Source organism: Lycorma delicatula, chromosome 7 (genome assembly GCF_047948215.1).
Source record: "Lycorma delicatula isolate Av1 chromosome 7, ASM4794821v1, whole genome shotgun sequence".
NCBI classification, from domain to species: Eukaryota; Metazoa; Arthropoda; class Insecta; order Hemiptera; family Fulgoridae; genus Lycorma; species Lycorma delicatula.
Genome location: NC_134461.1, coordinates 92,465,928 through 92,484,497, shown reverse-complemented (window position 1 = coordinate 92,484,497; position 18,570 = coordinate 92,465,928). Strand labels below are relative to the sequence as shown.

The 18,570-nt window shown below is 31.2% G+C and overlaps 2 protein-coding genes across 2 annotated transcripts in view; one reads left to right on the top strand and one right to left on the bottom strand.

Moving 5' to 3' along the window:
- The window catches only part of LOC142328087 (neurobeachin-like protein 1), a 116,162-nt gene extending 110,293 nt beyond the window's left edge, over positions 1–5,869 (bottom strand). Inside the window, exon 1 of the mRNA XM_075371575.1 lies at positions 5,681–5,869. Within this exon, the coding sequence (XP_075227690.1) occupies positions 5,681–5,752 (72 nt within the window). The 5' untranslated portion in view covers positions 5,753–5,869. The remainder of the gene's footprint in view (positions 1–5,680) is intronic.
- A 475-nt stretch (positions 5,870–6,344) lies between these two features.
- On the top strand, positions 6,345–13,510 carry ix (mediator complex subunit intersex). Its single transcript, XM_075371493.1, has 4 exons — positions 6,345–6,623; positions 7,018–7,079; positions 11,188–11,272; positions 13,037–13,510. The coding sequence occupies exons 1-4, from the start codon at positions 6,438–6,440 to the stop codon at positions 13,259–13,261; spliced, it is 558 nt and encodes a 185-aa protein (XP_075227608.1). The 5' UTR covers positions 6,345–6,437; the 3' UTR covers positions 13,262–13,510.
- Positions 13,511–18,570: the final 5,060 nt, after the last annotated feature.

Genomic DNA, 18,570 nt, shown 5'->3' with positions numbered 1-18,570 from the left:
GTTATGTTACTGAATAAAAGTTAATCTACAGGTAGGAGGTCAGGCTGAATGCTTTATGGTTTAGTTGACTTATTTTCAAATCCCATTTAATTGTAGGGATGAACAAAGATTTTCCTTGAGGAATCCTCAGCTTGTTTTTTGGGTGGCTTTTAATATCTGGTGGGACAATCAATTTCTTGGAGCATGTATTTAAACTGGACAGTGCAAAATGGTTGATTAGTATGTTCAGCTCCTGTTCTGGGTAAAGTAAGCCATGCTACCAACAAATTATAGATGAAATGGATGCCTAATTTTCGGGAGGGCGAGATATTCTTTTAGGTGGATTCTTTGTCTATTCTACAATCCCTCTGAGCAAAGACTAATCTTTTCTCATAATCACTGCTCCCATAATCCTTGATTCTATCCTTCCTGGTGAAGTTCAGAGGTTTTGGCAAAATTCCCATTGAATTCAAATTGAGATTTTGGGGTTGGTTTTTGTTTATTATATATTTGGCATCAGTGTGCTTTTCTGTATATCTGTGGACCTGTCCTGGGACTCTGTGGCTGTTAAAGAAAATGCCCAACCTGCAGCTGAAAACTAAGTCAGGCCTCCTATATGTACTTACTTGATACTGGACTTAACAAAAAATATGCAGGTTTAACTAGACAAACAACAGTAGTTCTTAACTACTGTAAATTACCAACAAAAAAAAAACATTGTTTAAAACAACCAATATACATCACCACACCTGAATTTATCTATAAAGAAAATTATAAATCTCTTACTGTATTTTAAACTGATTGATAAGCATTTACTATTAATTGTCAGTTTTCTGTTTTAATCATATTATTCTTAATTGTGTCAAACTGTACAATAAATAATAAGTTGGAAATCCATTAGCGGCAATAAAATATGAAGAAAAAGCATACAAACAAAATAATTTAAGGGCAAATTTGAAAATGTATATTGATACAATGATGCACAAAAACACACAATGGTTTTGATTGAGATTTGATGTGGCCAATAGAATCATATCTCATCATGGCCAGAAAGAAGACACAATCTTTTTTACCAATTTATATCATCTATAATAATTCCAAAATAACTGTTGAATGCATTCAACATTATTATTTGTATGGAGATATGAAATTAAAAAATGAGTTTTTTATTTACATATTAAATATTTACTACCTCTTGATTTCATTAGGTAATATGAAATACAAAAAACAGCATTAAATTTACTGAAACATCTGCAGAAATTCCGGCCTCCACAAGACCACTTCTGTCTGAAGTTGTAAGTAGTTTTCCTGGACAGAACTGTATATATTTTTTAATTTTACATTGTATTGCTTTTAAAATTGAATTGCATCAATTATATGCCACAAATTTGATTAAATGTAATAAGTTTTTATAACTAAAATAATTTAGGAGATGGTAATGAATAAATGGTATCAAATTATAGAATAAACAATGTACAATAAACAATTATTAAAAATACAAATAACTTTTATTTTATTTATACCTCTTATGGTGAATAAAATATATAAATGCAAAATGATTCAGACACTGAACACATATATTTTTAACCTTGACATATTATAAATATCTGTAACTAATCTATAGTAGCTTATAAAAAGTTACGTTCATAAATAAATTTGCACAATTTAAAATTTAATTAGTTTTATTCAAACTGCAATACAACATTCAAAACATGTTAAATATGACACATATGGTAGAACCATGAAAATTCACTATTCTTTACCTAAGATCAAATATTTTATGTGGCAGAAAAAAGTAAACTACACAATAATAAACCAATTATTATATCCAATCACATGCTAGATCCAGGTAGGTGAATATTTATGTTTCAGGCTTATAGGTTTACTTTATATTATTCTTTTCCCAATGCTACACAATATTAGAAGTAGGTAATGGTATTTCTTTAGAAAATCTGAGCCTAAATTTTTGTTGACTCTTTTAATTTCTGGACAAAAAGCAATCTTTTATGGCACATACCTTTAACTATTGAATGGAAAATAATAACGCTCCATACCAGATAAAGATATCTTAACTCTTTGAGAGATTTTGGACTACATGATGCCCAATTTAACAAACAGATACTTGTTAAAAGTGTTTTTATATGTATGGTTTTTCAAAACCATACATATAAAAACCCAACCCCAGCACTGGGGAAGAAAGAGAAAATTTTAAGAAATGGGTTTGGAGGAAGAGTGAACCAATAAAGTAGTCAGCAAAGGTAATTAATATAAAGGTATTTAATGAAGTCAACAAAGAAAGAAATATATTACATATCAAAGAGGAAAAGAAAGGCCAAGTTTATTAGGAGACACAATCAGAAGTGGATTCCGTTTAGAGAAAACAATAACAGAAGTAAAAAGGACTGGATAAAGATGTTATATAATCTTTAATTTGAATATTGAGAGAAATAACAAAGATATCAAGACAGAAACTCAGAGTAGTAAAAGATGGTAAAAAAGGTTCTAATGAGATCCCTGATGGTGACAATGATGACGACAATCAATGGAGGGGAGCTTGAATACTTCTTTCGATGGGGTTATCTGACTCATTTCACAATCCCTCTGTGGGTATTCATGATCTTTCCTTCCTGATGAATATACCATAATTTCACAAACACACTATGCAATTCCATGCAAATTAATAGCTCGCCTGCTTAATAACATGCTGAACAACAGAGTGTTCCATGTTATCATGGGATCTGATATAAGCTCACCAAGGAAACTCAAGAATGACAGAGGGTCATTCTAATGCCACAAGGGTCGGTACTTGCGCCTCTCCTTTACAGCCTCTTGTTGTAGACATGCTGGAGACAAGATCTAAAAAGCATGGCTACGCCGATAACTGGGTGCTAACAACAAAATGTAGATCATTTGAAGAGTAGGAGGAAGTCCTAATGGCCGACCTGGAGAGACTGGAAAGATACTTCTGAAGATGGCGCCTCCAACCATATGCTAGTAAAACAGAGGGGTTATGCGTCCATCTAAATAAAAACTTTGTTAATAGGGAGCTGAAAATTCTATTTGAGAATACATGGCTCTTTCACAATAAGATACCAAAATACATAGGCATGACACTTGATAGAACGCTTTCATTTAAGGAGCACCTAATAAAAACTGCAGACAAATTGAAAACAAGAAACAACATAAGCTCTGTGGAACAACATGGGGAGCATCAGCTTCCACTTTGGGTATATCAGTTCTGAACCTCGTCTTTTTGGCTGAGGAAAATTGTGCGCCAGTGTGGCTTAACAGCACTTATGTTCATACAATTGATGCTCAACTTAATAACACTATGAGAATGATTGTCAGGGTTATCAGGTCTACTCCTGTGGAATGGCTCCCAATATTGAGCCACAAACCACCCCAAAATCTGCACTGTATGAACGCTCTTATAAGAGAGTACAAGAAGATTATGGACAATCAAAACCTATCAATATATGAGGACATTACGACTGCAAATTGTGGTTGCCTTCGATCTAGAAAGCCACCTATCAAAACAGCAATTGGTGCCACAGAGGAAGAATTCAACCTGACTGACGCTTGGCATCAAGAATGGACCACAAAGTAGAATTACCAAATTCCATAAATTACTCAAAAGCTGCCGGGTTTTGACTTGCCATGTAAGACATGGTCAACATTAAACAGAATATAAACTCAGCATGGCAGGTGTGCCTATTTGCTGTATAAATCGGGTAAAACACTGACGCCCCTTTGCGAGTGGTGAAAATCAAACTGTTACATTCATCACAGAAGTTTGCCCTAAGACAGCTTAATGAAGAGACTCCTGAAAATTTCTCTGATGGCAACTCCAGAATCAGTAGCTTATATTAATTTGTTAGATGTTTGTTTGTCATTTTTGACTGTAACTGGTGTTGTCTTGGTGCCATACGGTAAATAAATAAATCAGGAACGCTCTCAAGGAAGCCTTACTAAAATAGTTTAATTGCAAAATTATATGTTTTATATAATTATAAAACATTCATAAGGTATGATTGCATCCTTGTTATACACATAAGTTTGGTGTGGGAGCTCTGTGTATGGACCTGTATTTTCTATCTGGTACCTGTATAATTTTAATAAGAAATGAAATGAAAGTTTTTGAATACAATAAAAAAATACTAGGTTTTAAAAAAGTCAATATCTCTGAATTCTCATATTTTTTTATGTGCAGTTTTAAAATGTTTTTAAAGATCACTGTAAAACACATTATCATATAAAACTTACACAACTCAAAAAATCTGATTTACCTAAATATATGAACTTGGCTCCTCAGACGGCAAAAAATCTACATAGGGAAGTACAACACGGCTTTTAACAATAGAAGTAACATATGAAAAGCATTCCAGTCAAACAGTGGGTTCATTCTCAGAAACCACTACTGAATCAAATTATTCATGCACAAACATCCACTTGAAAGTCTTACACATAAAAACAAACTATGCAAACCAAACACATTTCAGTGACTCAAAATATACAAAGACATTTTTTAATAAACAAATACAATTTAAATCTATCACATATTCTATCTCTATCATAAACAAAAATAGTCTTTCAAAGCACATTTCAAACATCTGTTCCACATCAAACAGCATCACATCAATAATCCCAATAGAAGGTTCTGAAGAAAGTTAATGTAGAGCAAAACCTAGCTAAGCGCTAAGCTCTGTAAAGTGTTTACATATCATATTTTATAATTTAAAATAAGTATAGTTGATTTTAAAACCTTTTCAGCATAAATCTTCTCTTTTTTTGTTTGTTAGATTGATAAGTTATAATAAATTTATCTGAAATAAGGTGTAATTTTTTTCTAAAGAAAGCCAGGATTTAATTTTTAACTATTTCATGAAACAATTGTTATCAATTTAATCTATAAAATATTTTTAATATGCATTCAGATCATTTAATGAACCAATTTCAATTATGCTTATTTTATTTTTGTAGTCTAAGTTCTTACAGTGATCCTGTAATAAGTTTCCTCAATGAAAAATGGCATGGTCAATAAACATTACTGAAATATATTTGTTTGCTGCCAATGCTATATGGTGTTGGATTTTTATATGGCAACTGATGTAATTCTAATTTACCAAAAAAATGTTTTAGCTAAAATTCAAAACAATTGGTCATAAAACTTAAAGTAAAAGAAATAATATACATTCCCAAAATCCAGGGCAATAGGACATGTTTGGAAGGAGGTGTTCCCTGCAAATATTTTTTTTACTTGTTTTTATAAAGATGAAGTTTCTCATCTTTGCATTTCCAGTTTATTATAAACAAAACAGGTAATAATTTGTTAATAGCAAAAATACAATATAAAGATTAATTTAATAGGTACAAAGTAGAGTATGTCAATTTGACACTAATAAACACTGAAAGAAAACCAGATATTAAATTCAAACCTCTGAGCAGGACCAAATTAAAAAAAATAACTAAAATTATTTTAATACTTTACGAGTTGCAGCGGTAGCTCCATTTAAAGTAGATTTGGTTATGTTATATGACCGTTATCAACATACAACTACCGGCAAATATAATATATCATAAATCGTGAGACTTAAACGAATTATAAATAAAATAATTATACTTAATTAAAAATATAACAACGATCTTCTTAAAAATAAATAAAAGAAGACGTTAAATTTAATGAGCAGACTATAAAACATACTTTAGTTGTGTAGTAAACCCAAGATAAATAAATATCTTTCTTCGTTTCCATTGAAATATTTTTTGAATCCATGTTGTAGAGTAAAAACTGCAACGTTAATAAGTAAAACCATTTATAAGAGTACTTTTAACACCCGGATCAAATTATTTTACGAAAACCACGAAATGTAACTGTCAAACTCGTCCACAAGATAAACATATACTGATCAGCTGATTCGGTCCACTAAGCCAAATGCCTTTTAGAATCGTATTTTAAAAAGTAAGCAAAATACGATTAACTTTTTTTTTCTTTAACCTTCGGGACCACCGTTAGATATTGCTACAGAGGGATGAGATAAATAATTTGTAGTGTAGTATGTGTGAAAATACTATGCCTGACTGGGATTCGAACCCGGGACCTCCGGATGAAAGGCCGAGACGCTACCACTCGCGCCAAAGAGGCCGGCTAAATAGGATTAACTAAATATTACCACAGAAAGTAATTTAAAAAAGATGTTATATATTCCAGAATTGAAGCTCAACTATAGCATTTTGAGTTTAAATAGAAATAATAAAACAATAATAGAGAAATTACTACATTGACATACCATATCGAAATTACTTTATTAATCAACAGTTAGTGGGCGATCTATGTTGGTGATACTGCTTTATACGTTTTTTTTTATACCACTATATATAAGGTCACGCAAGTTTTACATAACCTACAAAGAGTCAATTGTATTTGTTTACATTTTTGGTGCACTTAAATTATTTTTGATATGAATATGCCACCGATGGCCCAACAGGGCCCTCCTGGAATGCAACAAGTTATGGCCCAACAACCGGGTACCCCACAAGGGCAGCAAATGACTCAGCAACCTCAGATGACTCAACAAGCCCAAGAAAAGCTAGACAACATATCTAAAGTCAAATCATTGATAACTCAGTTAAGAGAATCATTAGCAGTAAGTGGCCACGTTAATGGTTACAGTACTAAAAAGTATTAAAAGTTGTTTGCTTATAGATATATTGAGTAAATTAAATTAATTTTGTCCCTAATTATTGTAAAATTTGTTATGGAGCAGTTGGGAACTTTTACATATCCTTTCTTAAAAATTGATGTAAGCCCAAATTACTTTAATACAAGGAGAGTATAAGTATTTAATACATATGAGCATTCTTTAAGAGTATTATTTAAAATAATGTTTATTATAGTTGGGAGACAATACTTCTTAAATACTGTGTTCCCTATCTCATTACAGCATTGCAGTGTACATTTACATTTTTTTTTTAACTCGCACACATGTAAGACAAAATAACCTGTTATTTAATCATGTCTTTAATTAATTTTTTTTTAAGGTAACTCTGAAGACAGCTGGAAATACACTCCATCAGAATAGTTTGGTTGATGTTGGTAACATGTAAGTAATGCATATAATTTAATTATTTTTTTGCAGTAGGTATAATTTAACCAACCATTTTGTTAAATAGTAGTCAGCAGGACATGTGGTACTCATAATTTTTTCAAGCCTATATAGTATTATTGAATGCAGAATGAGCGCATTGGTGTTTGATAAGATTTATAATATTACTTACTAATATAACAAGTTGCATGCATTATACATGAAATATTTACAAACATAATGAATTATAATAAGTGAATGCATGAATATGGAGATATCTATGATTACAGATAGGCATGTTTTGTCTAGTAGTCTCCCGAGTACACCAAGTTAATTTGTAAAACTTCAGATCTTGGTGGCCTTAGGAAGGTACTTGATAGTATATATATGTCTATATTTATCTATACACACACATGCGTTCATGAAGAATGGGAACCCTTAAATAGCTTTTTTTCAACCATCGAACATAAACATATGATATATTTAGCAAATGCTCTTACTTCGAAACTATAAAGTTTTCTGTTGAAGCCCACTGTGAGTTGTACTTTTTAAGTTAGCTGTGAAAAATATTAAATGGCCACCATTTTGCTTAGAGTTGTAGTCTGATGGTTTTATGTCAAAACTTTTGTTCCTCGGTGCCCTTAAAGACTGTGCAACCCTAACTTTCCCATTTAAAACTTTTTAACTATTCCCCCATGGAGGCGTGGTCTCTTAATAAAAAAATAATTATCTTGAGTTAGGTGTTGCAATATCAATTATTGTATTTTAATTAACTAGGGGAATTAAAATTTCTTAAATTATTCAAAAACTTTTTCACTAAATTGCTGTCATGCTTTTTTATACAACAAATATGTATCACAGATTAACAGTGATGTTTTGAAAGTTAATATTCAATTTTTGCTACAGAAAAAATACAAAAAAAAATTATCAAAGTGTGAGCTTTCTGGAGTTTACATTTAGAGTAGTCCACCAACCAACCAGAAGGTGCATCATCCCTAACCAGTTTTATAGTATAAAATATCCAGGCTCAAATCAGGATATTGCTACTTACCGTTTAAATACAAATACCCGTATTCAGATATTAATCTGTGTATATTCACAATTCATATTGGGTTAGAACTCAAAATGTACGTTCTTTTCCAAACTTTAATTCTATATACAAGGTTTTTTCTCTCTGCCCAAGAAAAGGTACCTTGCTTATCAAAGTTCAGTTAATTACACTGGGGAGCAAAAAAGAATTTTTTTTTGTCTCTGGAAGAAAAATATGTGATTCTGATAGTATTTTTTCTCTCCTGAGTTCAAATATGGTATTGGCTTTTGCCCATCACGCAAGATTTCCAAGAGACAGGCATTTATAATTTCAAACATTTTAATACTTATGCATTTTTAACTACACAATATTCAAACATTTGACTCACTTAGAAAGTAAAAATAACAATTTTCTGCTATATTTCATCTGTGGAGCATCCCTCTTGATGGTCTAACAATAATCAGCCAGCTTATTAGGATTCCATTTGCCTTTATATCTCTTTTCCATGGCTGAAATCTCCTGATGAAAGTGTTCCCCGTGCTCATTGCTCAGTGCACCAAGATTTTCCAGGAAGAAATTTAGGTACTAGTGCAGGAAGTACTTTTAAGGATATTACAACCCTAATTTTTATAATAATGGTAAAAATTACAATATCATGGTAATTTTCCATCTTTAGATTTCCCAAAAAATTCTGACTAACATTTTTGAATGCTTGCCAAGCTGCTTTCTCCAGTGGATTCATTAGTTTCTCAAACTTTTCATCATGTATTAGTGATCATATTTGTGGACTCACAAATATTCCTTCTTTAATTTTTGCATTACTAATTTTAGGAAACTTCTGTTTTAAGTGCATGACACCAGGAATATTGTCCGTGGCCTTAATAAAATTCTTCATTAGTCCTAGTTTGATATGTAACAGAAGTAGATACACATTTTTAGGATTACACAATGGGTCATGTTTCACATTTTTTGTTCAAGAATGAGTGATTCACGTTTAGGCCATTCTATTCTAATGAAATGGTTTTTTCTGTCCCTATTATCCCATTCACACAAAAAATAACAGTACTTTGTATAACCGAACTGCGGACTAAGAATAAGTGCAATTACCTTCAAACCAACAAATATTTCATTCATACACTGCATATTGATACTTTTGCAATATATTCAAAGTTTTATATTTTAAGTTTCCAAATTTAAAGTTTTCATATATTTATTTTATACTAGCAGAGTGAGCCACAGGTAGTGATGGGAATTTATTGCCACTATGCAGAAGCACAGCTTTTAAACTAACTTTAGACAAATTAATGAACAAGCGCTGTTGTTTTGTTCATTACAGTGTCTCCATAAGAGAAGAAATGTCATTACAAAACACTAAGCCATTTTCTTCAGAAAAATAGTCTTTTAATTCAGAATGATGATTACAATAAGTGCATGTCTTTGTATTCTTTTGAAGATTTCATCCTTTTAGCCGGGAACCAAGCATTTCTGACTGTTTTGGATAATTTTAAATCTGTATGAGATCGTTAAGATTTTCTTGATTCGGTAAATGAAGCTCAGATTAACTCCTTTGTTCAAAAGTTGTATCACCAGAATTGTGTTTCTTTTTCTTCCTTACTTCCATCAGACTTTCTGAGCTCTCTTCATCTGTCAAATGTTCTGGAGGCTTTGGTATGGACAAGTCTTTGGTCTCATTGAAAATTGCAAATTAGGGTACACCACTGTATGTTTTGTTTTTAACGTAAACCCTTTAATGTTTGTTAAGCATTAATAACAGTCAGAAGAGTGATCTTTGGGTTCCCTCTAAATCATAGGAATAGCAAATGGCATGTAGTGTTCCATTTTTCCATGCAGTGAGAAGCCTAGAACACAATAAACAACAGATATGTGAGACCCAGGCCCTTGTTTGTGTTCTACACTAGATCATGTTTGTACATGTCTATACACATCTGAACCTGCACAACAGTAGCAACGCTACCCTTTGAGTTAGCTCATTAGGTTCCATAAAATTTACAATGCTCTAGGAGCGTTTACTTGACAATGTACAAATGAACAAAAAAAAAGTTTTAAAATATAAAAAAAAAAAAAATATAACAAAAAAAACTGTGGGTGATGGACAAATTCCAAATACATATTTGAAAACAGGATAAAAAAACTGCATTAAGTACTACTATTGGTACTCATGGGACAAAAATCATGTTGACCAGTGTTATCGTACATTTTAGAAGTGTTTAGCCTGAATCTGAGAAAGGGGAGAAAATTACTGATCAGTTATCGAGTAATATTTTATCAAAAAATTCATATACTAAATTTAACTGTAAAGACACTTTATATTTTTCCAAACTCAACAAATCTATGTGTAACAAAGTAAACATGCGTAATATTTATTGTAATTAAGAGTTAGAATATTTTTTAATACTTTTTTTGGGGTAGGGTCAAATACCTTTAAAACAATATATATCTCTCAACAGGTAATTAATATAAGAAGTTATCATCATTCATTCAAAAAATTTAAAAATCAGACATGTATAAATGAGATTAAAGACGTAAAGTTAAAACTCATAAAGTTATAGGACATACTTTTATAAAATTGAATTTATATTAATTTGAATTCATTTATTTATGATTATTTTAAAAATATTCACTCTTAGAGATTGAATGGAAAAAAGTAACTAATGCATCAATGAATATTCCTAAACATATTCTATTTGCTAGTATTATAAAGCAATTTAACTTTAAACAAAAGTTGAAAACATCTGTTAATTGTGACAATATATACATTGGTTTCATGTGTACCATCTTTTGACCCCATTATAACTTTATATTTATTCCATAGAAACAATACATAAGTATAAACACAATTAGTAATCACTTGATGATAAATAGATTACTAATTATTTTAAATAGATTAGAAATCTTCAAGTAGCATTTTGGAAGCTATGGTGTGAAGGATAAATTTCTAAAATAGCATGCTATTAATCATTAATGAAAAATTGATTCTGTGTTCATTTATAAACGTAAAACGTATACTATTAATAAAATAAAGCATTGTTTTTTTACTTATTCTCATAATTTATAATCTTTGTTTTAACATTCTAGGAAAGCAGTTGATGTCCCAGCACCTAGGTTTGATAAATACATGGAAGAATTCTATTCAATATGCGACCAAATGGAACTTCACTTGGTATTTAGTCTCTTATTTTTTTTTTTTTTTTTAATTAATAATTGCTCAATATGTCAAAAATAAAAACCTATGGCAAAGACATTTACAATTTATTCAAAAAAATGTAAATATGTGGTTGTGCAATATGTAGTCTTTAATGAAATTAAAGTAAATACAGCTGTTTCTTTTCATTCATCTACTAAATATTTTCAGTTAAATGAATATTTCCCTAGTAAACACAGCTTCCCTAATAACACAATTTCACATTTTAGAACTTTTGTTTTGGCTTCTGTCTTTCTTACCATTATACTTTAGTCTGAACAATCCATTCAGTTACAACTATACTTTTATCAGTGAATTCTTACATTTACTGATTTTTTTTTCTTTTATTTCTCTGCTCTGGTGGCAGAGCTTTTCTCCCCATGTTACATTTTTATCTAGTGTTAAACACTTGTTTTATAGTAAATTATATTTTATCATTATAAAGGAGTGGTAGTATTTTAAAATCATCTAGTTTAGTAACATCAATTCAATGTAATTAGATACCCTAGTGAAAACAATTATAATTTAATATGCCCAAAATTGTTACATAAAATTTATAATTTTCAAGAATTGGAAAAAAAAATTTAAAGGGGTATTAAAATTCACACTGTTTATACAAATCCTAGCCCAAAAAAAATTCATAACCATCGTTTTCAAAATATATACTAGGTCCCAGAAATAAGATATTGTTTGTTACAGGTCTTAATTATTCACTTGCAGACTTTCCTTTCACTTATAATTTCTCCCTTTCTGTCAATCATGCAGGTAGTATCGGAACAAAGAGCTGTCAAAACATCTGCTGAATTTGATACTGTACCTATACATTGGATAGGAATAATTGACCAACCTGCTATCTACAATTGATTGCTTACTTAATTGTGATATATGTAACCAAAAAATATGAAGTCAATAAGTGAAAGGATTTTTTAGAGAATTATCTCTTCAAAATTTCAAGGTACACTAAAAATAAAGGGTGCATTAAAGTGCTCTTTAACATTCAACATTTGCATTTTCTAAAAATATTCCTTTTTTTTTCTAACAGACTGGAAATTTTTAGTAATAAAATATTACACTTACATTTTGGTAAAATGTATGTGTATATGATATATATATGATAGAAAAATCATTCCAACTTTTCTTTAGAATTTCTTTGTAATACTCAGGCAAATAAAGCATTAAAAAGCACGCCAAGCAAGATAAATACAGAATTAAAATCACCGCCAAGTCAATTTGTAAAACTTCAGACTTTAGTTAGTTAAATCATACTTCTCAAGATAAATCCACATTTGGGTCAACCATCAGTAATGCAGTTGCTTCCTTGATGGGATGGATTTGTTCACAGTTCTTTTTTCTATCTGACCTATGACGAAGATGCCCATAAGCTTAAGTTGGGACCTTTATTTCTGTTACTTTCTAGCCAGTTACCATAGTAAAAAAGAGTAGGTTCAAGAAGTAAAAAATCCATCTTAGGATTTATATATTTGTAGATTATTGAAGGAAAATTTTAGTTGCTCAAGAGTGTGATGTTTTCTAACTTTTGGGTTGAAGTAATTTATCAGCTGTTTGCCTGGGTAAAAATTAAATCATAAAGATGATCTTTATATGAAACCAAATATTTTCTACAAGAATAATATAAGTATGGCCATGTAGAACAGATTTTATTTAAATATAAGGTAATTTTTTCCAGACATCTTTACCAGTAACATATAACAAAATAAAATATTTACTTAATTTTTTTTACAGAAAACATCCATAGAATGTCTAAATCAAGGTGCTAGTAGTCATAGATATTTACCACTCACGGTTAATCCAACACGTATTGAACCTTTACCTACCCAAGATGGAAACACATTGACATATCCACAGTTTCTTGCAACAGTTCGCTCACAGGTTGCTTATGCAAAAGAAGTCCATGATATGTTATTGTCTGCAGCTCAAAATATACAAAATACCACAGCAACCGAATAAAACTATTGTAATATTGTGAAATACTATAACAAATTGAAAATCAGTAAAGAATTGATTATTACAAATCTGATAATTAATGTAAAGTATCAACTTTTTTAGTTGAAATTTAAACTGAATTGAATAAAAAGGTATGTCTATCAGAAAAGTAACAAAAATATCTTTTTAATATTAATATTAAATAATAATTGTATTTCACAACAAAAGAAAAAAAGATTATTATTTATTCAATGTAAATATGTGTAACCATTTTTTATTCATATAATTTTTATAAAATAAACAATTTTCAGATTAACAGTTTTCACTTATTGCAACTAACCTGTACAGTCACTTCTTGATTCCATGTAGCAGAAAATGGAGATGATGCATGCAGAAATTTACATTTGGTTTAACAGTGGCTATTGCTGCATATCTATTAGTAATATATATTTTTTTTTGTCTTCAGTCATTTGACTGGTTTGATGCAGCTCTCCAAGATTCCCTATCTAGTGCTAGTCGTTTCATTTCAGTATACCCTCTACATCCTACATCCCTAAAAATTTGTTTTACATATACCAAACATGGCCTGCCTACACAATTTTTCCCTTCTACCTGTCCTTCCAATATTAAAGCGACTATTCCAGGATGCCTTAGTATGTGGCCTATAAGTCTGTCTCTTCTTTTAACTATATTTTTCCAAATGCTTCTTTCTTCATCTATTTGCCGCAATACCTCTTCATTTGTCACTTTATCCACCCATCTGATTTTTAACATTCTCCTATAGCACCACATTTCAAAAGCTTTTCTTCTCAGGTACTCCGATCGTCCAAGTTTCACTTCCATATAAAGCGACACTCCAAACATACACTTTCAAAAATCTTTTCCTGCCTTTGAAATTAATTTTTGATGTAAACAAATTATATTTCTTACTGAAGGCTCGTTTAGCTTGTGCTATTCGGCATTTTATATCGCTCCTGCTTCGTCCATCTTTAGTAATTCTACTTCCCAAATAACAAAATTCTTCTACCTCCATAATCTTTTCTTCTCCTATTTTCACATTCAGTGGTCCATCTTTGTTATTTCTACTACATTTCATTACTTTTGTTTTGTTCTTGTTTATTTTCATGCGATAGTTCTTGCGTAGGACTTCATCTATGCCGTTCATTGTTTCTTCTAAATCCTTTTTACTCTCGGCTAGAATTACTATATCATCAGCAAATCATAGCATCTTTATCTTTTCACCTTGTACTGTTACTCCGAATCTAAATTGTTCTTTAACATCATTAACTGCTAGTTCCATGTAAAGATTAAAAAGTAACGGAGATAGGGAACATCCTTGTCAGACTCCCTTTCTTATTACGGCTTCTTTCTTATGTTCTTTTATTGTTACTGTTGCTGTTTGGTTCCTGTACATGTTAGCAATTGTTCTTCTATCTCTGTATTTGAACCCTAATTTTTTTAAAATGCTGAGCATTTTATTCCAGTCTACGTTATCGAATGCCTTTTCTAGGTCTATAAACGCCAAGTATGTTGGTTTGTTTTTCTTTAATCTTCCTTCTACTATTAATCTGAGGCCTAAAATTGCTTCCCTTGTCCCTATACTTTTCCGGAAACCAAATTGGTCTTCTCCTAACACTTCCTCCACTCTCCTCTCAATTCTTCTGTATAGAATTCTAGTTAAGATTTTTGATGCATGACTAGTTAAACTAATTGTTCTGTATTCTTCACATTTATCTGCCCCTGCTTTCTTTGGTATCATTACTATAACACTTTTTTTGAAGTCTGACGGAAATTCCCCTTTTTCATAAATATTACACACCAGTTTGTATAATCTATCAATCGCTTCCTCACCTGCACTGCGCAGTAATTCTACAGGTATTCCGTCTATTCCAGACGGAAGCCTTTCTGCCATTTAAATCTTTTAATGCTCTCTTAAATTCAGATCTCCGTATTGTTTCTCCCATTTCATCCTCCTCAACTTCCTCTTCTTTCTAATTCATTTCCTCCGTATAACTCTTCAATATATTCCACCCATCTATCAACTTTACCTTTCGTATTATATATTGGTGTACCATCTTTGTTTAACACATTGTTAGATTAATTAATTATTAGAGTAATATATATAAAATTTTGATTTTTTAAAAAATTATTTTCAACATTTTAAATTTTAACTTTAAAAAGTTAGCATTTTAGTTATACTTATTATAACTTAATTTGGCCTTGAATTAATAAGCTTGAAATTTAAAGAATTTACATTTACATTTACTTCCTCACATTTACATTATTACTTTCCAATCTACATTGCAGCTATAGCTATATAGAAGGGAAAGTATGGTGATCGGTCAAAATTGGGCATATCCAGTGTTCATCGAATTTTGACAAATTGATCCCAAAGAACTATCCTTGATCCAGTCTCACTGTGTTCATCATCCATAGTGAAACGAACACTCTTAATATCCCTCTTTAATCGTGGTAAGAAGTGAAAATCACAGCATGCCAAATCTGGTGAGTATGAAGGGTGTGTTATAGGTTAAATTTCAACTTCACAATAGCCTCAGTGACTGCATGCGATATGTGTGGCTGGTTATTACCTGCTCTGGATTGTCAAAAACAATGTTCATCCTCCTAAGGTGTTTTAATGTCTCTATGTATCATACAGAATTTAGTCAACCAGGCTTTCAGGTAATTAATCACATACAATTGTTTCAAATTCCAGAAAATTTTCAAGAGAATTTTTTTTACAGAGGACTGTGTTTGAATTTTTTGATTGTGACGAACCATAGTGCCAGTATTTCATTCTCTGCCATTTTTCTTCTGGACACAGAAACTGGTTGACTGCTTTGAGGTTCATCCTCAATATTTGCTCTACTAGCTTTTGAATGTACAAATTTTTCAAATTACTGTTTCATCACCATAAAGGACTTTTAGACGAGTTCACTTTCTTCTAAGACAGATTCAATCACTGCATATTGTTTTAGCTATGTCATAACAGGCATTCTTGACTCCATAACAATAGCAACTGACAGAAAATGAGAGGGCAAGAGGTCAATGAATTTTGTAATTTGTAAGGGAATGAAACTACAAGATGTCAGCATATGCTGTTTTTTCAAAATTTTCCCCCCCCCGTTAACATTCCAGTGTGCATTACATTTCAGCTGCTCTTCATAATTAAAAGATAACTGCAGCAAAATATGAATAAAATTGCATTGAACAAAAATTTAACGACTAGTAAAATTAAACTTTAAAGAATTATTTTCAAATATCACTATCCAATACACATAAATTTTTACTCATTTTATAATTTGCTAGCTTTTATCTTACTGCCAGATGATTTGCTAACAGAACATTAGTGTGTTGACTGTTTTCAGTTTTGTAACAAAGTATAGATACAGATATCATACATCAGTCCTATAAAATTTACCTCAAGCTTTTTGATGAGATGAGCATTGATAAAATGCACATCCTAACACACGGGCCTATAAACACACTTTTTTACAACTGAACAAGACACTCAATGCACTAAGCACTTTTACTTAATTTAATCACATTCAATACATACTGATACAAATCAAAACGAACGTACAAATGTATACTTCAAACAAGTATCGTACTAGAAGAAGTAACATTTTAAGACAGCATTATCTTTTAAATATTTTGGCCAAATTTAAAGACAAATAGAACTCATTCAACATTTATGGATTTAAATAATAAAAAGACTTCTCTCTGGATCACTTTTTGTTAAGTTCAATTACCACAGTAATAACATAAAAAGAGTGTTTTTGTGGCATCTTCGTAGTTTTCATTCAAGTACAAATGTACCGTTTTACTTTTCTGTCTAACACTGTAGCTTTAGAAAGGAAATTATTGTAATCTGTCCAATTTGGGCATATGTGGTTTTCACCCAATCTTGACGTTTTGACATCTAAGGAACCTAAAAAAACCTGATGTATGTGTTCGGTATTGCACTCTAAATCACCTTATATTTCCAGAACTACTGGATTTTGACCAAATTTGGTCAGATTACTTCTATAAATGAGGCGTTGATGCCATTAAATTTTCACCTTAAAAGGTCAAGGGGGTGAGGCTGTAGAGCAAGGTCACCCTCAGTATTTCAAGATTTTGCCTAATTAAGATCTTACTTTTCTTAGGCACATTTTTTAACAATTAAAAATAATATTTGCAACAAAAACATTTTTATAAAATTGCATCCCCATGCCAAAAAAATAATCTAACTAGTGGTTAAGTAGTTATACTTACTTTTTCTGTTTAAACTCTGGAACCATCATAACAAGATATGTATGAATGTAAATGAACTGTAATATTGCATAGTCTCAGGTTAACTTCCTGAGATGTGTGTCAATAGTAACCCCCATCATCACAAGGAGCACTAGAGAAGCACTGACATGCTAAATTAAGTTATGTATGTGTAAGCCGTATGACAAGAAAGTGCTACAACTTGTTGGCTTTTTTTTACAGGAAAATACAATGGAAGTATTTTTAATTATTAATAATTTTATCTTCTACTTGAACTTTCATTTTTTTGGTAAAAAAAAAAAATGGAAGTTAATTTTGCTTAGTGACATATCAACCTTATGTGATAGTCTTGGTAAATTTTAATTACATTGAAAAAATAAAAGATGCCATATGGGAACTTTCCGTCATAAGAGCCCAACTGATGATGCACCACGCTCAAAAAGTTCCACCCTGAGCTATTCTTGGTACATGTGGACGCTGAAGACGATACACTAACTGAATTTAAACATCAACCTGCACTTACATGACATACCCAAGAAGATAGACTGATTTTGAGCAACCTAAAAGAATGAAATTTTTAAAGAGGATAAAGGCATTATATAGTCCCGGAATAGCAGACCTAAATGTAAGTACCTAAAAAATTTTACATGCCATTTTTCTTGAAACCACTTTCTCTGAACTGGTGGAAGTTATCAACAGTGGTCAAGCAATCATTACTAACAATCTTGGATTTAAAAAACGGGGCAGAATGTTGCAATCTGAGACGTCATTCTGCTTCATTACAACGCTCGGCCCCATACTGCAGCTCAAACTCAAGAAAAAATTGCATCCTTATTCTGGACTACATTGGAGTACCCTCCATACAATGCAGACTTATCGCCCTGCAATTATAATTTCATTCTTTTAGTTTGGGCCATTAAAAGAAGCACTTGGAGGACAGAAATTTGAAGGCGATGCTGCTGTTGAAGCGTTCATGTGCAATTGATTGACGTCACACCCACCTTCATTTTATGATAGTGAGATCAAAAAGCAACCTTTCTGCTGGGAAAACTGTGTTTCCAAAAGAGGAAATGATGTAG

Bases quoted from the DNA above. Each gene is read 5' to 3' on its own strand.
- ix (XM_075371493.1), top strand. From the start codon at position 6,438: ATGAATATGCCACCGATGGCCCAACAGGGCCCTCCTGGAATGCAACAA. The intron at 6,624-7,017 runs GTAAGTGGCCAC...TTTTTTTTTAAG, and splicing joins AGTTAAGAGAATCATTAGCA to GTAACTCTGAAGACAGCTGG. The intron at 7,080-11,187 runs GTAAGTAATGCA...TTAACATTCTAG, and splicing joins TTGGTTGATGTTGGTAACAT to GAAAGCAGTTGATGTCCCAG.